Source organism: Culex quinquefasciatus, chromosome 2 (assembly GCF_015732765.1).
Source record: "Culex quinquefasciatus strain JHB chromosome 2, VPISU_Cqui_1.0_pri_paternal, whole genome shotgun sequence".
In the NCBI taxonomy this organism is placed as follows: Eukaryota; Metazoa; Arthropoda; class Insecta; order Diptera; family Culicidae; genus Culex; species Culex quinquefasciatus.
In genome coordinates, this window is record NC_051862.1 from 51,308,964 (window position 1) to 51,335,554 (window position 26,591).

General features: G+C 38.1%; 3 protein-coding genes and 1 pseudogene across 6 annotated transcripts in view; 2 read left to right on the forward strand and 2 right to left on the reverse strand.

The window, feature by feature from the left end:
• The window catches only part of LOC6049876, a 42,799-nt gene that overhangs the window by 10,233 nt on the left and 5,975 nt on the right, over positions 1 to 26,591 (forward strand). For all 4 annotated transcript variants that reach the window (XM_038256333.1, XM_038256334.1, XM_038256332.1 and 1 more), the window contains exons 3-4: positions 22,545 to 23,831; positions 23,890 to 26,183. In XM_038256333.1, coding sequence (XP_038112261.1) covers positions 22,556 to 23,831; positions 23,890 to 26,183 — 3,570 coding nt within the window. In that variant the 5' untranslated portion in view covers positions 22,545 to 22,555. The remainder of the gene's footprint in view (positions 1 to 22,544; positions 23,832 to 23,889; positions 26,184 to 26,591) is intronic.
• On the forward strand, positions 1,595 to 2,942 carry LOC6033907 (annotated as a pseudogene).
• LOC6033906 (DNA polymerase subunit gamma-2, mitochondrial) lies at positions 2,906 to 3,759 on the reverse strand. The gene is made up of 3 exons (XM_038250310.1): positions 3,508 to 3,759; positions 3,277 to 3,433; positions 2,906 to 3,219 (listed from the first exon to the last, which is right to left on the reverse strand). The coding sequence occupies exons 1-3, from the start codon at positions 3,757 to 3,759 to the stop codon at positions 2,969 to 2,971; spliced, it is 660 nt and encodes a 219-aa protein (XP_038106238.1). The 3' UTR covers positions 2,906 to 2,968.
• Positions 3,428 to 11,478, reverse strand: LOC6033905 (glutamyl-tRNA(Gln) amidotransferase subunit C-2, mitochondrial-like). The gene is made up of 2 exons (XM_038250311.1): positions 11,467 to 11,478; positions 3,428 to 4,250 (listed from the first exon to the last, which is right to left on the reverse strand). Exons 1-2 carry the CDS (start codon positions 11,476 to 11,478, stop codon positions 3,771 to 3,773), a joined length of 492 nt encoding a protein of 163 aa, XP_038106239.1. The 3' UTR covers positions 3,428 to 3,770.

A 26,591-nucleotide genomic window follows, 5' to 3' on the forward strand; every position in this document is an offset into this window, starting at 1 on the left:
TAAATGAAGAAAATTTTCTTCTGAAAATTATTCATTGTTTTTTTTTTCTTAAACGAATCTTCCAAATAATCTTCAAGGAATGTTTATTTTCAAAAAATTTATTGAGATTTCTTATATAAATTATACATAACATCACAACTCATAATTTGCTAACCTGGTTTATATATTTTTCTTTATTTATTCACATGATACATTTAATTTTAATCTTCTGACTCATATTTTAAACTTTTTCCAAAGATTTAAATATAAGGATGTACATAAATGATTCTTAGGATATGGTCCGGATTGGATTTAACCTTTAGTTTTTTTTTAGATCGGTACAGGGTTCCAAAGTTTCCAAGGCATTTTTTAATATAGCAAGCAATAAATATTTAGCGAGCATATTAGTTTCAATTTCAAAATTACAAAATTCGAAAAATTACAGATTTTTTAGATTTTTTAAGTTTTTTCAACCTTAAATTTAAATTTTGAAATTTGTGGTTTATTAAAAATTGAAAGATTCTGTTGCCACTCTGCTTTAGGTAGAATTGGTTCTACTCCCAATTATCAAAACATGATTAAATCCACGCAATCTGCTAAAATCTCCGTCTAAAATTGAAAATTTCAGAATTTACATATTCAATTAAACCAAAAAAAAAAAAATAGAATTCATAAATTTAAATTGCCAAAACTTGAAGACTCAAAAACGCAAAAAGAAATATGAATTTTCACATTGAAGAATTACAAAAAAAATTAACATGGATTTCTTTTAATTATTAAATTCTTAATTTTTTAAGAAAGTTCTTAAGTTATTAAATTATTAAATAATTTAATTATTAAATTATTAATTTATTAAATTATTAATTTATTAAATTATTAAATTATTAAATTATTAAATTATTAAATTATTAAATTATTAAATTATTAAATTATTAAATTATTAAATTATTAAATCTAGAGTAAATTTTCAAAAGGTCCTATGCGACAAAAGTAAACAAACTGAGTTATTTATTGCATTACATTCTGCAAGCTGGAAACTACACTCACCGCTTATCCAATTTCTTCAAAGCCTTTTATTTTTAAAGTTATTGATAAAATACAAAACAACCTAAAAGCATTCTTAATAAATTCTACACCAAATAAATATAGGTCGTTTTACCACACGGGAGTCCTATGTGCAATCGACTGAAACGTGCACATAGAACCGTAGCAAATCAACCTATGGAACATTAATATAATTTTTTTATGCTGATGCACATACGCCCACATCAAAATGACCTATGTACATGTTTATTGAGTTTATTTGAAAATATGTATAAGTCGTATTTTAATAAAATTCTATAACATAAATATTTTACAATCTTCATGTTTGTACAATCCACGAACAACGTGTAGTCATCAGCTGGAAGAGAGCATGAAATGTTTCAATGCTGTCAAAGCAAAAGAGAGAAGTTCAATTCACCCTATCTGCACTCTCTCGAATTTGACAGATACGCCACCCAAAAACTTGGGAGCATAACACCAACAAGGCAGCATAAAAAATCATAAAATTTGTGCATATAGGTCGTTTTGTACGGTTTAGTTTTTTGTTGTTTTTAAAGGCGATTTTTCACTGATGGAGGTAAGTCTTCATAAAATAGATAACTCAGTTTTTTTTTAAACAGTGGAGTGATTTGGAGAGAGTCATTCCAGATGTGTGGCGCCCGGGATTGGACGGCATCGTGCGAAAGAACGCCGTAGGAACGAGGATTCGCCGAAGGCCATCCTGAACCGACTGACCGGTCACGTCCCGTGCGCGGCCAACGGGTACGCCTCGCTGGCCAGCGTCGACTCCATGAAGGACTTTGTGGCTCAGCTGGCGCGACTGTCGCCCTCGCGAAGCTACATCGTCGTGCTGGAGAACGCCGAACGGGTGCGCGACATGGACCACAACGTGCTGCCAATGTTGCTGCGACTGCCGGAGGTGACCGGGCTGAACGTGTGCGTGCTGCTCGTGTGTCGGATTTACCGTTTGAAAAGTACTTTGTCAGGACGGGGCTCGCGCCGGTAGTGGCCGAGTACAGATGAATACAGATGAACGATTTCGAGGCGGTGCGGGAGCAATTAAGGATTGAGTTTGAGTAAGGGTTATTTTGGATGTTTTAGGGCAATTTGTGATACTGATTGGTTGTACTTTTTAGGTACTACAAGCATGCCAACTTGTCGGAGGAGGAAATTGATAAGCGTCTGAAGATTGTGGAGATGCTGACGCCCGATTTCTAAGAAAACTACCTCAACATCTTCCTGAACGTGTTCTTCAAGGTGTGTCGCGACTTGAAGGAGCTGCAGCTGGTTGCGCTCGAGTGCTTCCACAAGTACTGCGAACCGGTGCTGGACGGGACGATTGCCGCGGACGATGTGACCCGGCTTTGGCGGAATATTTCTAAAACTATAAAACTCATCACCGTCGACGGCCAGATTTCTTCGGAATCCGTCAAGCAGATGCAAACGATGAAGCGGCTGGCGCAAAACCTGGAACTGCCCTTCTACGCGAAGTTCCTGCTGATTGCGGCGTACCTCGCGAGTCACAGCGCCGCCAAGGAGGACAAACGACTGTTTATGAAATATCACGGCAAGCAGAAGAAGCGCCTCCAGTCGGTCAACGCAAAGACCAAGGTGTCGGAGAAGATGCCATCCAGCTGGGACCGAAGGCATTCACCATCGACCGGCTGTTGGCCATCTTTTACGCCATTCTGGACGAGAAGATCGGCCTGGCGTGCAACTTGCTGGCGCAAATCTCAACGCTTATTCATCTCAAGTTCCTGAACTTTGCCTCCGGCGAGGGAACCATCATGGACGGCAGCGCGTGACTTCAGTGCACCGTAGGAATGGACTTTATCGTGCACATCGGCAAGATGGTCGGCTTCTACGTGAGACAATACCTATGCGATTTCTTCTAAACTTGCGCTTGCGTGTATTTGTATTTATTAAACTAAACTTGTTACTATTTTCAATAAATATTGCGGTAAATCCGAGATGTGAATCGTTTCGCTGAGGGCAGCTGAAAGAGGCCATTCTGGAGACACTGGTCGCGCAGCAGCAGGCAGTACGGGACGGCAATCGAGTCGAGGTGGTGCAGCTGTTTGAAAAGGGAACGATCGCCGTTACGCTCGGAGCAGTCGAGCACGGGAAGGTTCGCTTTGCGCAGCACGTTGCACAGATGTTTGGCCAGGTCGCGCAACTCCGGCATCAGGGCGGGGTCTGAAAAGCGAGAAAGACAGTTAAAACTCAAATCAGAAACAAGAACGCAGTACTTACTGTCGGAAAGACACACGATGCCACACTTGAACGGCGCCAGCTTGCGGTGAATCCTCACGCTTGCATCGCCGCCACTTTCAAACGCATCCAGCACGATCTGCAGCGTGGCCACGGGTTGATCAGGTATCGACAGGAGAGCGTGTGACCTTGGTCCAGATTAAGGGTCAAGGAATCATTCAAGGGAACCTTCCCGTTCGCAAATCGCTCCTCTATTGTAACTCCAAACGGTACATTCGGATCAAATGTTTCCTTTACAAAGCTCAGGTTCTCCCGCATCGGAATCCCGGAACTTCCTTCGTACACCGCTGTTCCAGCTTCCCCTCGTCTAAATTCATCTCTGAGATTATTGCGCAACATTCGTCCAATCGGGCTCAGCTTAAAACCGTCCACTACATTCACCCCCAAACCTAAAGCTACAAATTTACTATCCCTACAAGCTTCCAGCAGCTGCCGGAAGCCCACACTCCCCTTCCCACCAACCATCCCCCCCGCCCTCACTTCTTCGGTTCCTGCTCGAGCGTAATATTTCCCGGTGGCGCCACAAAGTACTCCTCCTCCGTAACGCGTGCGTTCCTCAGCACATCCTGCTGGATGTTCCCGTCGGACACGCGGTCCTCGCGCAGCGTCAACCGCTCCCGCTCCAGCACCGTGTACAGCGGTTCCACGCCGTCGGTGTCCACGGACAGAATCTGCGACGCAAACTCGATCGCGTCCTCGAGCGTCCGGTGGGCCTCGGCGTTATCCAGATCCACCAGGCTTAACCGCAACGTTTGGGCGTCCACCGGGATTCGGGTTGGTGTCGACTGGCCGTCAATCGTAGGTTTGTGTGGACGTTGGGGAACCTTGCTCGGATGTTTAAGCTCGTGGTAATTGATCTTTTGCCGGGTGCTCTTTTCCTGTGTCCCGGATAAATCTCGAGAGTCAATACCGTCGGATTTTTCAGCACCGTCGTATTGAAGCAGATGTTTATTGCACTATTGTCTACCGACTCGAACCGTTACCGGGAATCCGCGCTGACCCGCCTCCAGGTAGGCCGGTTTCTTTCGGTGAAGATTTGGGCACCGATCAGAACTGTAATAAAAATTAACGCGAAAATAACGCCATAATTAGTGCTGTCACCTTACTGTTTTATTAAAATAACTTACCTAAACAGCTTACGACAGGATTGAATCATTTAAAAACGTAAAAAAGCAAAAAAAAAAACTACTGAAAATTGGCAAAACTTGAAAAGTCCTATGCGACTCAGCCAAATATTGTTTACATTATCGCATAGGATGTTTTGCAAGCACCTATCTGACAGCTGACGACGAGAGCGCTGATTGGTCGATTTTTTCTCCTAACGGGATCTCTCTCTCGCGCTGCAAGCATTGAAACATTTCATGCTCTCGATCAGCTGTGACCACACGTTGCGCGAGGATTGGGTAAACATCATTATCATAAAAAAGTAGTTCTTTTTAAATAAAGATTTAAATTTAATTTAGAAAAGTCCTATGTGCAATGCTGCACGCATTTGCTCCAATGTGCTTTATCCTATCTGCAAAAAATGTTCTATGAAACGTGTCCTATGTGCAATCAAAGGTCGTATGAAACAAATTTATTCAGAGATAAGTTTAAACTAGACTTTTGATAGTTCCCAATAAGTACACTTAAAAAGCATCATTCTAGGTCTCTTTGTGCGTATTTAGAAATGAAAAATACCCAACTTTGCTTAAATGGGATTTAAAAATGTCCAGCAAAACTTTGACATCAAATTACTCAGATTGAGGTTTTTGCACATAGGACCTTTTGAAAATTTACTCTAGAAATTATTAAATTATTAAATTATTAAATTATTAAATTATTAAATTACTAAATTATTAAATTATTAAATTATTAAATTATAAAATTATTAAATTATAAAATTACTAAATTATTAAAAAATTAAATTATTAAATTATTTAATTATTAAATTATTAAATTATTAAATTATTAAATTATGTAATTATTAAATTATGTAATTATTAAATTATAAAATTATTAAATTATTCAATTATTAAATTATTAAATTATTAAATTATTAAATTATTAAATTATTAAATTATTAAATTATTAAATTATTAAATTATTAAATTATTAAATTATTAAATTATTAAATTATTAAATTATTAAATTATTATATTATTAAATTATTAAATTATAAAATTATTAAATTATTAAATTATTAAACTATTAAATTATTAAATTATTGAATTATTGAATTATTAAATTATTAAATTATTAAATTATTAAATTATAAAATTACTAAATTATTAAAAAATTAAATTATTAAATTATTAAATTATTAAATTATTAAATTATTTAATTATTAAATTATTAAATTATTAAATTATTAAATTATTAAATTATTAAATTATGTAATTATTAAATTATGTAATTATTAAATTATTAAATTATTAAATTATTCAATTATTAAATTATTCAATTATTAAATTATTAAATTATTAAATTATTAAATTATTAAATTATTAAATTATTATATTATTAAATTATTAAATTATAAAATTATTAAATTATTAAATTATTAAATTATTGAATTATTAAATTATTAAATTATTAAATTATTAAATTATTAAATTATTAAATTATTAAATTATTAAATTATTAAATTATTAAATTATTAAATTATTAAATTATTAAATTATTAAATTATTAAATTATAAAATTATAAAATTATTAAATTATAAAATTACTAAATTATTAAAAAATTAAATTATTAAATTATTAAATTATTAAATTATTAAATTATTTAATTATTAAATTATTAAATTATTAAATTTTTAAATTATTAAATTATTAAATTATGTAATTATTAAATTATAAAATTATTAAATTATTCAATTATTAAATTATTAAATTATTAAATTATTAAATTATTAAATTAATTAAATTATTAAATTATTAAATAATTAAATAATTAAATAATTAAATAATTAAATAATTAAATAATTAAATTATTAAATAATTAAATAATTAAATCATTAAATTATTAAATTTTTAAATTATTAAATTATTAAATTTTTAAATTATTAAATTATTAAATTTTTAAATTATTAAATTATTAAATTATGAAATTATGAAATTATGAAATTATTAAATTATTAAATTATTAAATTATTAAATTATTTAATTATTTAATTATTAAATTATTAAATTATTAAATTATTAAATTATTAAATTATTAAATTATTAAATTATTTAATTATTAAATTATTAAATTATTAAATTATTAAATTATTAAATTATTAAATTATTAAATTATTAAATTATTAAATTATTAAATTATTAAATTATTAAATTATTAAATTATTAAATTATTAAATTATTAAATTATTAAATTATTAAATTATTAAATTATTAAATTATTAAATTATTAAATTATTAAATTATTATATTATTAAATTATTAAATTATTAAATTATTAAATTATTAAATTATTAAATTATTAAATTATTAAATTATTAAATTATTAAATTATTAAATTATTAAATTATTAAATTATTAAATTATTAAATCATTAAATTTTTAAATTATTAAATTATTAAATTATTAAATTATTAAATTATTAAATTATTAAATTATTAAATTATTAAATTATTAAATTATTAAATTATTAAATTATTAAATTATTAAATTATTAAATTATTAAATTATTAAATTATTAAATTATTAAATTATTAAATTATTAAATTATTAAATTATTAAATTATTAAATTATTAAATTATTAAATTATTAAATTATTAAATTATTAAATTATTAAATTATTAAATTATTAAATTATTAAATTATTAAATTATTAAATTTTAAAATTACTAAATTATTAAATTATTAAATTATTAAATAATTAAATAATTAAATTATTAAATTATTAAATTATTGAATTATTAAATTATTGTTTTTGCCATTTTTAGTTCAAATCATTTTCGGAGTCATATTAAGAGAAATAGTACAAAATCCTAGATTTTATAATTTGGTTATTTATTTCAGGGTTTAAAATTTTTTAAATTTTTGAATTTAAATTTTTTTCCTGAATTTGTTTTTAAAGCACGATATTTAAAGTGTTACAAAAAATGCTAATATTGTTTCAGAAATGGCTGAAAAGGTTCCACTTGGTGCAGGTGGGATATGAATCCACAACTGATCAACGGATCAGTTATGCTTTCTGTATTATTCTTTTTTCGTTTAAAATTTTATTCATTACGTTACTCTCTTCTATGTTTGTCGCGATTTTTCTATAAAGCGGATTTCGCGCGGATTGGGTTTCGGGGTCGGCGCGGATCTGGCGCGGATTTTTTTTCGACTTTTCCGTAACAACCCTGGAAGTTTCATGCAAAAACAAGTTAGACATTATTTTTTAATGCAAAATTGAATTTGCAATCGAAAAGTACTTTACATATTTTTTGATAATGGGCTCCGTTTTCTAGATATAGCCACCGAAAGTTTGATTTTAGCGAAATATTTGCAGTTTTTCAATTTTTAAAAACAGTGACCATTTCTAAAAATATTTTTTTTGAAAAGTTCAGAAAATTTGCTATAAAATTGTCTAAGAGACATTGAAGATTGGACCTCTGGTTGCTGAGATACAGCGGCTTAAAGAAAAAGAAACACGAAAATTGAAGTTTTCTAAGTCTCACCCAAACAGCCCACCATTTTCTAATGACGATATCTCAACAACTAATGGTCCGATTTTCAATGTTAATATATGAAACATTCGTTAAATTTTCCGATCTTTTCGAAAAAAAAAACTAACTTAATCCACCTACGTGGTTGATGCCTTCCTCACTTTTTACCAACAATGGGTAATATGAGTGGTTTGGACACACATTTCAGCTATTTTTTTTAGATCCAGAAAAACACGTACACACATATAACTTAAGTAATCATATCTCGAGACAGGGTTGCCAGATCTTCAATGTTTTGGACTCGTTGGAAAGGTTTTTTGATAACCTATCCAACGATGGGTCGGATGGTGGATCCGGACATATTTTACAAACATTTAAGTGGGATCCGGCTTCAAAAAAGTGCATCAATATCACTTAAGTGGACATATCTCGAGACAGGGTTGCCAGATCTTTTATGTTTTGGACTCGTTGGAAAGGGTTTTTGATAACCTAACCAACGATGGGTCGGATGATGGATCCGGACATAGTTTAAATACATTTAAGTGAGATCCGTCTTCCAAAAAGTACATAAATATTACTTAAGTGGCTATATCTCGAGACAGGGTTGCCAGATCTTCAATGTTTCAGACTCGTTGGAAAAGTTTTTTGATAACCTAACCAACGATGGGTCGGATCGTGGATCCGGACATAGATTACATACATTTAAGTGAGATCCGGCTTCCAAAAAGTACATAAATATTACTTAAGTGGCTATATCTCGAGACAGGGTTGCCAGATCTTCAATGTTTTGGACTCGTTGAATCGTTAAATTATCTAACCAACGATGGCTTGGATGATGGATCCAGACATAGTTTTCATGCATATAAGTGAGATCCGGATAAATGTGAAAACACATTTTTATATATAACTTTTTAACTACTTATCGAAACTTCAAACAATTCAATAGCGATGTATGGGACCCTAAACCAAGTCGAATGCAACCGGTTTGATCAAAATCGGTCCAGCCAGTGCTGAGAAAACTTGGCAAGAATTTTGAACACATACATACATACACACACACATACACACACACAGACATTTGTTCAGTTTTCGATTCTGAGTCGATAGGTATACATGAATATAGGTCTATGAGCTGTTTTTCAAAAGTTCAATTTTCGAGCAGGATTATAGCCTTACCTCAGTGAGGAAGGCAAAATATTATAAAAAATTTTAAATCATGACTAGCATTTTAAATGGGCGTAATATTCAATGTTTGGCCCTTTTAAAATGTTAGTCCTGATTTTAAAATTTTCAAAATATCGGAAAATTTCACGATTGTTTCATGTATTAACATTGAAAATCGGACCATTAATTGCTGAGATATCGTCATTAGAAAATGGTGGGCTGTTTGGGTGAGACTTAGAAAACTTCAATTTTCGTGTTTCTTTTTCTTTAAGCCGCTGTATCTCAGCAACCAGAGGTCCAATCTTCAATGTCTCTTAGACAATTTTATAGCAAATTTTCTGAACTTCTCAAAAAAAATATTTTTAGAAATGGTCACTATTTTTAAAAATTGAAAAAAACTGCAAATATTTCGCTAAAATCAAACTTTCGGTGGCTTTATCTAGAAAACGGAGCCCATTATCAAAAAATATGTAAAGTACTTTTCGATTGCAAATTCAATTTTGCATTAAAAAATAATGTCAAACTTGTTTTTGCATGAAACTTCGATTTTTTCCAAAAATCACTATTTTTTCAAAAATTCATAACTCGGCGGCAGATTTTTTGACCATGTTTCTCTATGGCTCAAAAGTTGCGGATTTTTGTCCATTAAAACATATCAAAAAATCTCGAAAATCAAAAAATACGTATTTTGGGAAATTGAGTTTTGGTAAAAAAAAGTTGATAAAAAAATCCTCAAATTTTTTTTCCGTGTACCTATTTTTTTCTCAATAGTCCTCAACAATACCTACAACTTTGCCGAAGACACCAAATTGATCAAAAAATTCACTCAAAAGTTACAGCTGTTTGAATATTTACATACCATTTTTGTATGGACAGCTGCCAAAATTGTATGGAGACTTGTATGGTTGAACCAATGACACAAAATAGCATATTTGGGTATAGGGAAGGCCCCCACAAAGTTTGAGCCAAATCAAAAAATACAAATAAAATCCATTTCCGGTTTTGGTAGAGAATTGCTCAGCTGCCAAATTTGTACAAACTAATGATGCAAAATGGCTTCTTTGGGCATACCGAAGGCACCACAAAAGTTTCATTCGGATTAAAAAAAACAAAAAAAAATCGAATGACCGAAATCTGAGAGAATTGCTCTATAGCGAAAAGTGAAATTTCTAGATAATTCTATTTCCTACTCAGTAAAGATGTTAAAATTTTCTAAAACTTCCGGAAAAAAGCAGCAAAATAAGAGAATTAACAAAAGATAGGGGGAATATAACCAGTGTAGGAATAGGAAGTGTTCCTTGAAATTTACTAAAACCAAGTACCAGCGAGTAGAGCTACTTTTTGTGAACATTTCTGTTTATTTTCACTTTTACTAAAAGTTATTCTATTCCTTTTACAAGCATTCAAAGAAAAAAAGCATTTATAGAGAAAGTTTCCTGGCATCACTGGCTCGCTCCAACAGGCGCTGCTGGTGGTGTTGGTGGCCACCCTTTGTTCTTTATTTGCGTTCGCTTCTCGCTCGGTTTTCTCCAGCCTTCGATTGGAATGGGTCGTCAAAAGTCAAATGTCAAAAGACTTGGCGCGTTTGTTTTTTTGATGGTGCTTGCTAATTACTTACATGTTTCGGGATTATTTTTCAAGTGAGTGACTCACTGATGTTCAAAAGAACATGTTGCCGTTGAAAGCAATTTCATCTCTTAAGCGCTTTGAAAACGTTAGCGCAAGTGAAAAGATGTTGATGGCGACTTTCGTTAAGCAGTTAAGCTCTCATCTTGCGTGTGGATGTGTGTGCCAACAAAATGATGAGAAATGGTCTTGCAAAAAAGAAATTATAATCAAAAGTGCATTAAATTTGATCTTTTTGTCCAGTAAGTGGCATACATTTGCGTGCTTACTCTAGGTGGTGTTGTTGTTGGTAAGTTTTTAGTCTACATAGTATTTTTGGAGCTTTAATCGAGCATTAATCTCTCCATATGACGAAGAAAGGTGTTTGATTAGAAAGGGTATATTTCCCCTAATCATGATTTATTGTAGAATAGCAAAAAAACATTTAAAAAAAAGTATAAATATTGATGGTATTTAAGGACTGAAGGGAAGTCAAATTATTCTTATAGTAAAAGAAGCTCAAAATTACCTCATACAAGGTTAATGTGTAAAATTACGGTAATGAAATAATCCTATTCCATTACTTTATAACGTTTCGGTGAACAAATTCCACCACAATCATCCTTTGGTAGATGTTTTGCAATACTCAGGGGTAATGTTTACCATCAATAGGCTTGCTAAACGTTTCCCCTTTGAGTATTGCAAGTATTCATCAGCATTAACGACGGTATAAAAGAACACCCAATGTGACCCGTCACCTACATACCAGTTCATATCGTGATCATGGCCAAGTTATTCCTCGTCGTCCTGATGGCAGCCGTCCAGGCCGTCCTAGTCCATTGCTGCCCAGCTACCGTAGATGAGAAGGACTCCGGTGAACCGGTGTCGTACAACGGAACCATAGTGTCACTCACCATGAAGAAGCCCCGAGTCGACAACCAAACGTTGCCACTTCACGAAACGGCCCTCGTCCAGGGCTGCGTACGGGCCAGCATCGTCCGGACCTCGGACCACGTGCAGGTGAGCGTCGAAAGCTGCTACGGATCCAAGTTCGACTACGGCCGCGAACTGACGGACGCGCTTGGGCTGCTGCACACTGCTTCGCTGGGGATCTCCGAGAGGGATGTTGGGCTGATCCGGTTTACCGAATGCACGATCGGCGGTGGCACGCTGTACTTCGACGTGAGGATTCAACAGGCGTGTTTGACGGCGGGAATAAGGACGGGACCGTGCGAGGTGATTGCCAGCGGAAGGAAGGAACTGGGAGCGCCGTTTGGAATGTCGTACGATGCGCGGGATTTGCTGCCCAAGGGGGGTGGAACGGTGATTGCAGGGCAGGGGGCTTTACTGGTTGGAGGACTGATGGTGATGATAGTTGGGACAATTGATTTTGGTGGATATTGAAAAAAAAATCGTTTGAAATGTTTGCTGTACAGTGTGTCTATCTGTAAGTGTGGAGTATGATTGAAGAATTTTTATAGCGTAGTTTCATAAAAAAAATGTAAAGCCTGTGAATCGTACAAATCTTGAAAAATTCAGTGTTAAAAAAAGCATTCCTTTGTCCCTAAAATCACAAGTGAAAAGGTTGTCAGATCTACAAACATAATAGATCACAGGACAAGTAATTCATGTACAAATGCACAGAATATCAGAAATCATTCATGAACGAAACGATTTTAATAATAAATACCCCTCGTAAACAACTTCGAAGAAGTCTAACTGTTGTTTTTGCCATCCTCCCCTTACTGAGGAAAGGCTATAAAATCACTCGAAAAATGAACTTCTTAATAAGACCTCTAAGACCCACCTTCTTGTATACATATCGACTCAGAATCGAATTCTGAGCAAATGTCTGTGTGTGTATGCGTGTGTAGTTGCACCGAAAAATATGCACTCGACTATCTCAGCACTGGCTGAACCGATTTGGATCGGTCTGACCTCATTCTATTCGTCTTGGGGTCCCGTAAGTCCCTATTGAAATTCAAATTACAAAGTTTAGTAAAGTACTTCAAAAGTTATGTCAAAAAAACGACGAAAGTCCAGAAGATTGTAAAAAGGGTGGTTTTTGAGAGGAAACTCGACTTGTTATACATTTTTAGAAAGGTATTTGAACCTTTCCAACGAGCTCAACACATTTAAGATCTGACAATCCTATCAAAAGTTATAAGCACTTAAGTGAGCAATTCCAGCTCTAATCAGGAATTTTTCTGGTACTGGTACTGGTACTTCTCCGATTTCAATGAAACTTTGCCTATATAAGCCATTTGTGTGTATATGGAGCGAATTGTACTCGAAAATAACATTTGAGAAGGGCGTAAGTTATTTAAATACTTTTGTATTTTGCAATTTAAAAATTACTGTATCTCAAAGCCTTGCATCGTATCAAAAAGTGGTCGAAGACCAACTTGTAGGAAATTGACGGACTCTCTGAAAAAATACACTGAAATAAAAATACTCGCCGATTCTATGAGATTTTTTGATTTTTAAGATTAAAGCTCAAATTTTAGGGTGATGTCACGATTTCTTTCGTTTAAAATTTTTGAGGAAATAGGCTAAGATGTTACAAAAGACTGACGAAAAATGCAGGATGGTATGTCTCTCTTAAAAAAAATACAAAAATCATTTACTAAAATTGTTTGTGGTCTAAACGTCAAAATGTTTAAACACCGATAGTGGGAATCGATTTGCCAGACAATTTTACATAAAATTCTCTATATTGTCCTATGTCCAATCCTTGGGAAGATACAGCGGTTTAAAAAATTAAAATGGCGAAAAATTAGGTTTTTTGGTGGTTTTCGGCAATTTTTATATGACAGACTTGATTTTTCAGTCTCGGAAACATTTTTACCGGAAAACTTGTCCAATTTCTCATAAGTTTGGCTCTGACTTGACGAAACTAATTCTATCTGTCAAAAATCAAAACAGCTGATTTTGCATGGTGAAATGGAGTTAATCTTCTGGCCATTGTTTTGCAGGCGGAATCCGTCCACCGTTGGACGGATTGCTTGCCTAGGTTTTGCTTAAATTTCTTAAATTACAAAATGTCTAAAATTTCTAAAAATTTTTTTTTCAATTTTCTTAATTTTTTTTTAGTTTTCTAAAATTTTCAAAAAATAAAAAAAAATCTATTTTTAAAATTACTAAGTTTTTTTTTTAAATTTCTATGTTTTCAAAAATTTCAGAGTTTTTCTAAATTTAAATTTTTTTTATAATTTCTAAATTTTTATAATTTCTAAAATTTCTTGAATCATAAAAAAATGAATGTCTTCAATTTCTTTAACTCCTTTAATTGCTTCTAAATTTCTTAATTTCTAAAATTTCTATTTTTTTTAATTTTTATTTTTTTTAAATTTCTTAAATTTTCTTCAATTTCTTAGTGTTGGGGATCATAGATGAGCTTGATTTTGCAAATCCCGTAATTTGTCGTATTCCACCGGAGTTTCACCGGAGTACCGGGAACCGGTCCCAAAGTGGCCTGATCAGTCCAAAAGTGGTTTTGGGGATCATTGATGAGCTTAATTTTGCAAATGATGAACTTTGACATCCATATTGTCCTATCAAAATTTGCCATATTCCGGGTTTCACCGGAGTGCCGGGAACCGGTCCCAAAGTAGCCAGATCGGCCCAAAAGTGGTTTTGGGGATCACAGATGAGCTCGATTTCGAAAATAATGAACTTTGACACCCATATTGCCATGATAGAAATAGTTTTATTTCTGACCGCCCCTTGACCGGTTCCCCCGGGGTAGGGAACCTGTCCGCCCAATCCGGAACATCCCCATTGGTTCAAAATCCATGGTCAGCACCAGGGATGGTATATACTCGTTTCCTCGCCGATGGCGAGGGCTTTTAGATATCGTCCCTCGCTCAAATCATCAAATTTTTGGCGTTCTCCCAAAACTGCATCAAGAGAGCGAAGCGAAAACGACGCCGATGAAATAGCGAGCAACGAACAAACCGATGCGTAAGACGGAAAAAAATCTCTCACACAGCCAGTCCCCTCGCTCAAAAAGCAAGAGAAAGAGCAATCGTGAAATTCTCTCGCCCGTAAGCCCTGTAGAAATGAATTCATTTGTGTGCGTGAGCTCCAGTGTATGTATACGGCAATTTCGTGTGCGTGCCTCTCCGGTTGGAACGATAGTTCCATCGGAGCCAGCGAGAGGGTATTTCTCGTCGATGTGATAGGCTTTCGATATTCGCGATAGCAAGCCGACCATCACTCGGCTGCGAAAGAGAAGAGAAATTTTAAGAGACGAGGAACGCACCGAAATATGCATCAATGATAGTGCGATGGTGATGGTTTACCTACCCTGGTCAGCACTGTATGTGGGTAGAACAAAGATCGTAACATGAAAAATTGTATTTTTTCCAAGATTTCTTTTAACAAATTTGTGCGGGACCCAAAAATGGCAATTTTTGACCCTGTTTGACCCCGTGACTCACCGGAACATTTCCGGGTTCTGCGGGTCATTTTTGGAAAATAGACATTCTAACGAGTCCAACGAATCTAACAAAGAAGTATGCAAACTGGTTGAGTTTTCGCTGCGTTATGGCCACGTTAGTGATTCCAGTTTCACCCATAGGACGCTAGTCTACTCATACGACCTTTTAAAAAAGATTTATTGAGCAACATCAGCTTATTTCAAAAGTTGTGCTGGAATTCCAACCGCCACGCAATTAGGTTTTACAGCGTGATGTCACTTGCACACACGCACACACATTTTTACTGAGACACACGTGCAAAAAATGTAAACAGTGCAGCCAATTTGTCAAATTTCTAACCTAAAAACCGAGTCGGCGTAAAACCTAATGCTGCTTTGTTTACGTTTGAACATGTCATTTGCCATCCTTCGTTAACTTGCATGCAAGTGTTCCCTATTAGGTTTTACGCCGACTCGGTTTTGAGGTTAGAAATTTGACAGCTTGGCTGCACTGTTTACATTTTTTGCCCGTGTGTCTCAGTAAAAATGTGTGTGCGTGCGCGCTCGTGACGTCACACTGTAAAACCTAACTGGGTTTTACACCGTGACGTCATTTGACAGCTCGTGTGCACTGTTTACATGGTCTTCGTCGATTGTCGACGAATTTCCCCGAACAAAATCGACGACCGCATCGAACTGTGCTAAGTCCACGTAAACAGTGCACTCGTTCTAACCTCCAAATCGTGTCGGCGTAAAACCTTATTCCGGAAAGTCGATTTTGGGTTTGTCTCCAAGCTAAATGAAGTAACGCAAGCCATGAGCATCGAGTTGGTTCGATGCTCGTGCTCTCGATGTCGTTGCACAATCCATGAAAATCCAGCCTTAAACTTAAAAATTAAAATAAATAAAGTGGCGTGTATTTTTATTTCGGTGTATTCAGGCACTAAAAAAACATAATCGAGTCTAGACTGTATTAATCATATAAAACTGTAAAACGATTGCTGAAATTTCAGCAATATCAAGCTTGCCTTAAACTCAGTAGTGCCATCATTTAATAAGTTAACTCGTCCCGAAATTGAAAAAAAATGTGTGTTACACGATTTCTTAACGATTACTAATGCAATACCCAGGAGAGAAGTTTACCGCACTGAACAATCCAATCCATTTAATGCATGGTATAAAAGAACATTCCAAGTGCCGTGCTAATGCCACACCAGTTTTATCCTGACAAAGCAAATCATGGCCAAGTTAACCCTCTTTGCTCTAATGGCCGCCATCCTGGCGATAATCCGAGCCTGTACGTTTTCTCCTTTGGCAAAGGATCAGGGAGAGCACGTTTCTTACGACGGCACCGTGGAATCGATGACCATCGAGACTCTCTCAGGGAAGAAAAGTGAGCAAACGTTCATCGCCATCAAAGGCTGTGTACGGGCCAGTATCGTACGAGACGCGAATCACGTCGAGGTATCCCTCCAAAGTTGTAACGGATCGAGCATTGACTACGAGCCAGAACTGGCGGAAGCTCTTGGTGAGCTAGAAACGAACAAATTTGGGATTTCCTCCAAGGAACAAGGATACGTGAAATTTACCGAATGCTTGTCAAATGGCGGATCAATCTCAATCAACTTGGCCGTCGAAAGGAAGTGCTCGGCGACCAAAGTGTGTCGTGTTATAGTCAGTGGAAGGAAGGAGCTGGCGATCAGCCAATACGGACTAATGAGGTCTTTCGATGCACGGAATTTGCAGCCCAATGGAGATAATGCGGGATGTTTGATTGGTGGACAGGCTTCGGTGATGCTTATGGGGCTTTTGGTGTACGTTTTTCAAGTGGTTATTCAATCATATTCAACATTGTAATCGGTTTTTAAACGCACACTATTTAGTACATATATCGATGCCTCTGTGCTCTCTAGTACTAAGCTTGCTGGTTTTCCTATCTAGTTAACATAAGAGAGAACAGAGGCATCAATTTGTTAGGAGTGTCCAAATGTAACTCTGTTATGTACTTAAATGTAATCATTGAAGCTTGATTATTCACACGTAAAAACCGAATTGAATTGAAAACACATGTGTAATTAAATTGACTGATAAAAAATATAAAAAGTCAAAGTAGTTATGTCACAGACATAACCGGAATGGCGTAGACTACGTAAAGTTTTGAGATGTGGACATAGAGTTTTCCATATCTTAATTTTGAAGAATTAGCTAGATACTTGAAATACATTAACGGATTAAGATCGTAAATGAGAGATGGACCCCCCGATAAAACAGAACTCCAGTCCAGTCAATCGGACCGCAACTGCCATGTAACCATACTTTGAATGTGTTGGTAAATCTTTGACTAGAAAGCCTTATTTAAACAATGGAAACATCGAATGGAGGAGAGAAGAACGAAAAACGATTTTTTCGCGAACCGAATGAAAGTTTGGTAGCATAATGTGTTGGAGAGAGGGGTTCAGAACTGCCAACCTCCTGTGGCCGAATGGTTACGGGTTTCGCCTCATAAGGGCATCTCCAGCGCTGGGGTGCAAATCAAATTTGCACCCGGCTCATGAATACCGAGATCAAATTTGCCACCTTGAAAAAATTCCGCCATCCCCACCGCTAGGGTAGCAAATTTGCCACCGAAACAAGCCCACCGCGGGGGGCAAAAATGGGTTTTTATCATTTTTTGCTCTCGTTTACCTTCAAAATCAATAATTATGTGTTGTTTCATGCCTAGAAATGCTAAAAGTTCATTAAACTTTTTAATCCTATTGAAAATTTCAAAGAATTTCATTTTTCGAAAATGTCGAAAGTCCCACCTAATTTGCTCTCGAGTTTGCCCCCGAGTCTCCCACCGCGCGTAGCAAAGCAGGTATCAAATTTGATCTCAAGTTCATCTGTAGAAGAAAAATATGTGTCGGTACCTGTCGGGTACTCATTTTCTGATACCCGACAAGTACCGGCAAGCCTGGGGCAAAGTTTTGAATGCGTTTTTCTATGTCTGCTCTTGTGGGTGATTCAAAAATTCAAAAAATTCAAAAATTTAAAAATTCAAAAATTTAAAAATTCAAAAATAAAAAATTTCAAAATTTCATTGTTTTTTACTTTTACAAAATTTTAATTTAAAAAAATAATATTTTTTCTATTATTTCAGGCTGTTTACACACAAGATTAAGATTCTAGTCAGAAACTTCTGTACTGTACTGTTTTCGTGTAGTTTTTACCGCAGTTTCTGTTGTCTAGTTTTCTCACTCTACGTTACTTGTAAACACACACATATTTGTACTCACAGAACACAAACAGATGGAAAAGGGTCAGTGAACTTGTCCTGACCGCTCAGTTTCTTGAGGGAAAACATCCCAAGATCAGTCCCATTCCCTGACAGACTTCAGAACAGGTCGGAACAGTTCGGTTCTGTTCAGTTACCGCGAAATATAATCTAGTTTAAACGCGAATAAAGAGTTTTTGTTAAATATAGTTTCGTTTTGTATCGTAACAACAGTTGTTTGTAATTACCGGGAAAGAAAGTGCGACAGGATCATACAGACGCTCTTATGTGCGCAATCACACATATTTTTCAAAGTTTATGTCGCCCCCGGTTCGAAAAACCAGGCGGCAAAAAAATATGTTTTTCAAAAAACTTCCAAATTTTAAAGGAAATATAAGTCCATCCAACTGAAAACAATTAGAAATGCATTTTCCTGCGTTTAAAATCATATTTAGCATGTCTGGGTTCGGTCAAAAATATTTTCAATTTTTGTGGAATTCCAATGTACAGCACCGCAAAAAGTTTTTTTTCGGCGAAAAAAAATCTTTCCCCCCCCCCTCCCCCCCCCACGACCTGGACCAGAGTCGAGGGACATTAACTTCAAAAAATATTTGCAACGGCCTAATTTTTATTTATTTTTCATATTATTTTTCCTATTATTTTTTAAATTTAAAAAAAATAATTTAATTTTTTTTAAATTTTCTATTTTTTTTAATTTTTTTTAATTTTTTAAATTTTCTAATTTTTTTAAATTTTTTAAATTTTTTTAATTTTTTTAATTTTTTAAATTTTTTAATTTTCTAATTTTTTTAAATTTTTTAATTTTTTTATTTTTTTTTAAATTTTTTTTTTTTAATTTTTTAAATGTTTTAAAGTTTTTAATTTTTTAAATTAAAAAAAATCCGTGCTTGATTCGATTTTCCGTGCATAATTCCACTTGATGCGGTAGCAAACAGGCAGAATACCGGGTAGCAAAGTGAAATCCCGAAGAACTGAGAGCAAATTTGCTACCGCGACAGGTACCGCGATGGGGTTGACGTCGGGTGCAAATTAGCTTTGCTTCGATGTTTGCACCCAGCGCTGGAGATGCACTAAGCGGAAAGTCATGGGTTCTTCTCAGGGTGGCAGCCTTAGGTTTAAGTTTAGAGGTAGCAGCAACCGCATGAGTATAAAACGGTTGCTTCACGTACTCTTCAATTGTAAAATACATTTATCAGTTTAAGTTTTTTTTAAATTGTAAGTTTTTTTACATTTTCATCACAGAACAAAAAATGATTTTTTCCAACAGTTCAATTCAGTTAGTTAAAAAAATATTTAAAATATGATTATAGGACCTTTGAAAAAAAAAAAAGTTACTTAATCCACCTTTAGGTGATTTGTGCCTTCCAGGGATAGTATTTTCTCGTTTCCTCGCCGATGGCGAAGGTTTTTAGGTATCGTCCCTCGCTCAAATCATCAAATTTTCGGCGTTCTCCCAAAACTGCATCAAGAGAGCGAAGCGAAAACGACGCCGATGAAATAGCGAGCAACGAAAACCGATGCGTAAGACGGAAAAAAAATCTCTCTCGCCAGTCTCCTCGCTCAAAAGCAAGAGAAAGAGCAATCGTGAAATTCTCTCGCCCGTAAGCCTTGTAGAAATGAGTTCATTTGTGTGGTGAGCTCCAGTGTATGTATACAGCAATTTCGTGTGCGTGCCTCTCCGTTTGGAACGATAGTTCCATCGGAGCCAGCGAGAGGGTATTTCTAGTCGATGTGATGGGCTTTCGATATTCGCGATAGCAAGCCGACCATCACTCGGCTGCGAAAGAGAAGAGAAATTTTAAGAGACGAGGAACGCACCGAAATATGCATCAATGATAGTGCGATGGTGATGGTTTACCTACCCTGGTGCCTTACTCTCATTTATAGAGTGATTCCAACCCCCCTAAAGTGTTCACATGTGATGGTCACATGTTTGATAAAAATAAGTGATGAGTAAAAAAAAACAACACCTACAGAAATTCAGGATTTTTTTTTACGAAATTCTAGAGAACTGCAGGTTCTCCTTGTTAGTAAATTTCGAGTGTCTGACTGACTGTTACAAATTCAAATGTAAGGTCCGAATGTTCGAAGTAAAATTTTTACGAGGACTTGAATTAACCAAGCTGGTCATGTAAAACGATTGCTGCAATTTCTGCGGCTTTCATTTTACCCCAAACTCATCCCAAAATTGAATAAATTATGCGTTACACGATTTCTAAACGATGACTAAAGCAATACTCAGGAGAGATGATTACCTCGTTGAACAAACCTTTCTATCTTATTTATGGTATAAAAGAACAATCTAATTGTCGTGGCACACCAGTTTTATCCTGACAAACCAAATCATGACCAATCTAACCCTCGTTGCTCTAATGGCCGCCATAGTGGCGATAATCCGGGCCTGTACGATTTTTTCACTGGAAAACGATCCAGGAGAGCACGTTTCTTACGACGGCACCGTGGATTCGATCACCCTTGAGACTCGCGCAAACAGTACTAATGAGCAAGCGTTCATGAAAGAAACGTTCATCGCCATCAAAGGCTGTGTACGGGCCAGTATTGTACGAGACGCGAACCACGTCCGGGTATCCGTCCAAAGCTGTAACGGAACGAGCATTGACTACGAGCAGAAACTAGTGGAAGCCCTTGGTCAGCTAGAAACGAACAGATTTGGGATTTTCCGCATAGAACAAGGATTCGTGAAATTTACCGAATGCTTGTCAACAGGCGAATCCATCTCGTTCTATCTGGCCGTCGAAAGGCAGTGCTCGGTGACCAAAGTGTGTCGTGTTGTTGCCAGCGGAAGGAAGAAGCTGGCGATCAGCCAATACGGACTGATGAAGTCGTTCGATGCGAATATCTTGCTGCTCAACGGAGATAATGCGGGATGCTTGATTGGTGGACAGGCTTCGGTGGTGATTATGGGGCTTTTGGTGTTCGTTTTTCAAGTGGTTATTCCTTATTAATTTGCAATGTAGACTGTTTTGAAAAGTACTCTCTATATTACATATTTGTAAAGAACAAGTGAAACATTGTATGATACTTGTAATAAATGTAATAAAACTGCCTAAAACTGGAATTCTAAAAAATGTATTACATCAGATGAACGCCAAAAAAGCAAATCATTGCAACAGCTCCGGTCTTATACATCAAAGTAACTTGCAGTGTAGAGCATTTTAAGATGATCCTTTAAATTTCCAACAGGTGGTAGCACTACGCGTTATCTACAGCTTTCGTCATGTCTTGGCTCTTTACCCAAGTAGCACACTTTGTTCGCCAAGAGATTTCCGAACTGATTGCTGAACTCATTTACTATGTTTGCCCAACGTCCCTGAGAACACTTGAACGCTGGAAAAAGCGCAAGTGCAAGTCATACTTGCATCATAGTGAACGTTTGTAAAACATGTCATTGGGACCATTCATAAACCACTTGGACACTTTTTTCAGAATCTGTTTTCTGATCAAAATGTGAACAATTGACCAAATTTACAATACACTTGTTCAATAATTTACTTATAGAAACGCTTGTGCAGCAATTGTTCAGCAAAAAATAAAAAGCGATGTTTTGGGTATGAGAAAAGCAGCAACGTTGTGCCCACTTTATTAACCCCCTGAAATCCTCGTGAGAATTTGTCGGCCATGCAGTCGATTGGACGGTCTCTATTTCGCAACCTGACCACTGGTCGCAGCCGACGCCGTTATTGATCAATACAACAGAAGCATTTGAAATTTTGCGATACAAGTGAAGATAGATAAACGAAGGTCCTGATCGATAACGTAGTAGAGATGGCTTATCCTGTGTTGGCATTCTCTCAAACACCGCTTAAATACCTCTTATTCTCCAGTTTTGATCAGGAGCGTTCTTCATTTCTGTGACCTTGAGTCCAGAATTCTATTGTTTTATTTTCTATAGAACAATAGAAACAAAACAAAGGAATACTTGTCGAAGCTATTTCACTGAACTCTGCCTAGCATTCAATACTAGTCTTTTGGTAATGTTTTAACAAGCTAGATGTTTGCAAATTAAAAAATGGGGTCAAAACTTTCGTTTCATTCTCGTAGATCCAACCAATGTTAGTAAAATTTAACTGTACAAAAAAAAAAGATACTAATAAGATCTTGCTTCTTTTCTTCCCTCTTTTCCAGCTTTCGCCACTATGGACGATGAGGATGGTTCCCAACCAGCAGACGCAAACGCCACAACCGCCATGGCCGAAGAAGACGTCACCACCGCGTCCGCTGCGGCACCGGCTACGGCGACAGATGACCCCACCTCACCCCCGGAATCATCGCAAGAGCCCGTAGAAGTGCAGCAGCAGCAGCAAGAACCACCCTCGCTAGACGCTGACGGTGAAGAAGTGGCCGCTGCCATCCCAGCTGTAGTCCAGCAAGAAGACGACGGAAGCGATTCCGTGCAGTTTGTGCCGAATTCCCCGGAAGCTTCACAAGAAGAGGAGAAGAAGGAATCGATACAAGAAGAAGTTGGTTTGACGGAAGCAGTGAATGACGAGGAGATTGAGAGGGATGTCGGGCAAGCTGAAGTTGAGCCACCAACGTCGGAGGTTATCACCGTCGAGGACGATTCCGAGCAGGGCGAGAGTGGTACCGCTGAGGAGCAACCTGTTGAGGAGGAAGAACGAGCTGAAGAGGTCCAAGAGACGGAAGAGCAGGTTGAAGATACCGAAGAACAAGCTGAAGTAGTCCAGGAGTCCGAACAGCAGGTTGGAGACGTCGGTGATGAACCAATGGAAGACGTAGAACGATCGCAAGAGCAAGAGATCAATGAAGCGGTTCAAGATGAAGCTGCGGTGGTTCCTCCGACCGAAGAGTCTCGAGAATCAGCAGAGCACGTTGAACCTCAGGAAGAAGAACTGCAGTTGAATGCCGACGCAGAACCGGAGGAGGTCGTCGATGAGCATCGTCCGCAGGACGATGAAGAAATGGAAGACGTTCAACAACAGCGGAATTCAGAAGAGGAAGAACCTCACGAAGATGTTCCAAAGCAAAATTTGGACGCAAGTGACTTCACGGTCACCGTAATAAAGCACAAGGTAAACGGAAACCTTACTGGCAGCGAAGCTGCCAGCTCAGATGTTGTGGACGTTGATCAGGTTAAACAACCTGAGTCTACGGAAGTGAAGGCGGACGAAGAAGAAGCTGCCGTTGTGACAAACATGGAGGAAGAGGAGAGTGAGCTGCAAGAATCGACCGAGCTGGAGCGAAGAGCGGACGAAGTTCCCGAAGCGGAGCCAGAAATTGAACAACCGGAGGTGACGCAAAGGCAAGAAGAGTCCGACGATTGCATGGAGATTGACGAGGATGCTGAAGCGAGGAACGAGGAGGAGGAGGACTCACCAGTGTTGGAAGAACGACGGATAGAGGAACAACCGGCTGTGGAGAAGGTGCCATCGAGGAGTGAAGACTTGAGTGATCGTAAGTTCTTGATTTGTTGGCGATTGTCACGAAACTTCAATTCTACCTTTCTTTTCAGAACCTCAAATCAACGGAACCGCCTCGCACGATGAAGAAGGGGAGGAACCGGCCGCCAGCTACAAACGATTACGATCGTTGAGTCCGGAAGCAACGACGTTGCCAACGGCGGTGGTCGACGCCGACGTTCAAGAACCGCTGAGCAAACTTGCGCGGCTCGAGGAGGAGGAGGAGCAGCAGGACCACACTTCCGATCCGGTCGCGGAACCATCCTCGGACTCGGTGGCGCAGGATTTGATCGAGGGAGGTGGTACGAGCAAGCTGGATCAGTCCGTTGATTCCGGCAAGTCGTCGCTCGAGGAAGAGCAACAGCAGCAACAGCAGATTCCGGAGGATGTTGCGAGTCAAGATCCAACTGAGCTGCAGGCGAGTAAAGAGAATGCGATTGAGGACGACGATCTGGACGATAAAGAATCGAGTAGTTCTAGTTCATCGAGCTCGTCGAGCTCGAGCTCAGATTCGGACAGTTCGGATGATGAGAGGGAGGAGGATAAAGAGGAGGAAACGCCTCCACCGGCAATGCAGGCTGCAGCGAGTGTGGTGCAGGTTGCGGAGGCCGAAGAACCGGTTCGAAGTGAGGAGAGGATAGAGTTGCCGGTGCAGGATAATGGCAAGCTGGACACGGAGGATACGTTGTCGGTGTCATCGGAAGAGGAAGATGATGAGGAGGAGGACGATGAAGACGAACAAGTTGACGAGGGAAAAATTACGCGGAGCGAAGGATTGAAGTTGTCCATATCGCTGAAGAGGCCGCCGATTGAGGAGAAACCTGTAGATCGGTTACCTCCGGTGATACCTCCGGCCGCTCCGCAGCCACAACCGGTAGATTTCAGTAACTTCCTAAGTCAGGGAAAGCTGATATCCGAGCAGATTAAGCTGGACTACGACAACAAACCGGCTGTGCACAACATTAGCGATCAGGTGACCCAGCTAGAGCGGCAGCAACCAACGCCAGTGACGGAACCTACCCCAACTGGACCATTTTCGCTACTCAACAACCAACTCAAGACGAACTACGTCGGTGTCAACACGGCCGATTTCCTGATGGAAGAATCGTCCGACACGCTGGACGAGGACAACCGGCTGGTCATCGCGGAGACGCAACGAAGAGGTCGTAAAAAGGCTGATCCGTCCGCGTTAGCCAAACCCAACCAACACCAGCACCAACCCTGGCAGCACCATTTTGGCCCGGAAGGCGGCACCTTCCCCACCGGAATGCTACGCTTCAACCAGAAACCAAAACGACCCCAACAACGGCAGCAACACCAGCAATCCCTGATGAGAACCATGCTGGCTAGTTGCAAAATCCCGCAGCCACATCTCCCAGCCCCACCAACAGTTCCTCCCCAACAAATGCCTCATCCCAATCGGCAGCAGTCCCTTCTTCTTTCCCAACTGCCGCCAACAATCCCCGTGCAGCAACCTCCGCCTCCACCTCCAGCTGAGCAGAAAAAGAAGGACAAGAAAAAAGTATTTCTCTGCTCGCCCTGCGGAACGCACTACGAAAACTGGAACCTCTTCAAGCACATGCGCGAGGTGCACAAAAAGTACATCTGCCTGTACTGTCTGGGAATCTTCCAGAGTGCGGAACGGCTGGTCAGCCATCTCGAGGCCAAGCACCAGATCCGCAAGAAGCACGTGGCCAGCATCGAAGAGTACCAGCCGGAAGGCCCGCTCTATCTGATGTGCGCTCGCTGCGAACACATCTTCGAGAAGGTCACCACCGCGGACGGCGACGCAATCGCCCATCACGACTGCGCCAACTACGCGGACAAGTGCGACAACTGCGGCGGCATCAAGCAGTCCAAGCACAAGTGCGAAAAGAAGCAGGAACAACACGTCGAGAACAACGCCCTCAGCAACGGTGACTCGAACCGAAGAGTCCCAAACAAGAAGGCGAAGCTGTCCCAGCCCGACCTGTCGATGCCACCTCAACCCGCCAACCAGTTTCACTTTGGTCCATCCATCCTGCAGTCCCAACTCATGAAACCAATCGAGCAACCCGCGCAACCCTTCCCGATCCAGACGACAACGACGACCCTGTCGACCATCCCGGCGTCGCTGTTGAACGTTGCGGAAGCTCCGACAGAGCTACCACCGGTTCCGGAACTTCCACCCCAGCCCGTAGTGGAGGAACAGCCGGAGAATCGGCCCCTGTTGGTGCCCAAGCTGAAGGTGAAAATTCCCAAGCAGTTTTGTACGCCGATCGAGAGCGAGGAGTCGTCGACGGAGAGTGACTGCGACGAGGAGGAGGAGGAAGAAGAGGAGGAGGAGCAGGAGCAGGAAGAAGAGGAGGTAAGATTTAAGTGACAATCACACCGTCTTTGCTGACTAAATACTAATATACACCCAGTCGGCCTGGGTTCGATCCCAGAAGGTCCCGGTGGCATTTTCGAGACGAGATTTGTCTGACCACCAAATTAAAAAAAAAAAACAACTTGTAGATTTCAAAATTAGAATTTAGAAATTCAACAACTCAAAAACCTCAAAATTAAAAATGCTGAAAATATAGTAGTTTATGCAACAAGTTGCAAAAAGAGGATTTTTTCAGCACGAGTCGTACAACGAGGTTCACCGAGTTGGATAAATACGAAGAGTGCTGAAAAAATCAAGTTTTGCAACGAGTTCCATACAACATTTTTTGCAATTCCAAAAAACACACACTGAGTGAAGTTTTATGTAAAACTTTCATGTATTTTGTCA

What these genes read in the sequence shown, in the direction of transcription:
- LOC6033906 (XM_038250310.1), bottom strand. Translation starts at nt 3,759, where the DNA reads ATGGTTGGTGGGAAGGGGAGTGTGGGCTTCCGGCAGCTGCTGGAAGCT. An exon ending in AGGAAACATTTGATCCGAAT is followed by an intron (nt 3,434 to 3,507) that starts GTACCGTTTGGA and finishes CTTGACCCTTAA; the next exon opens with TCTGGACCAAGGTCACACGC. An exon ending in CATCGTGTGTCTTTCCGACA is followed by an intron (nt 3,220 to 3,276) that starts GTAAGTACTGCG and finishes CTCGCTTTTCAG; the next exon opens with ACCCCGCCCTGATGCCGGAG.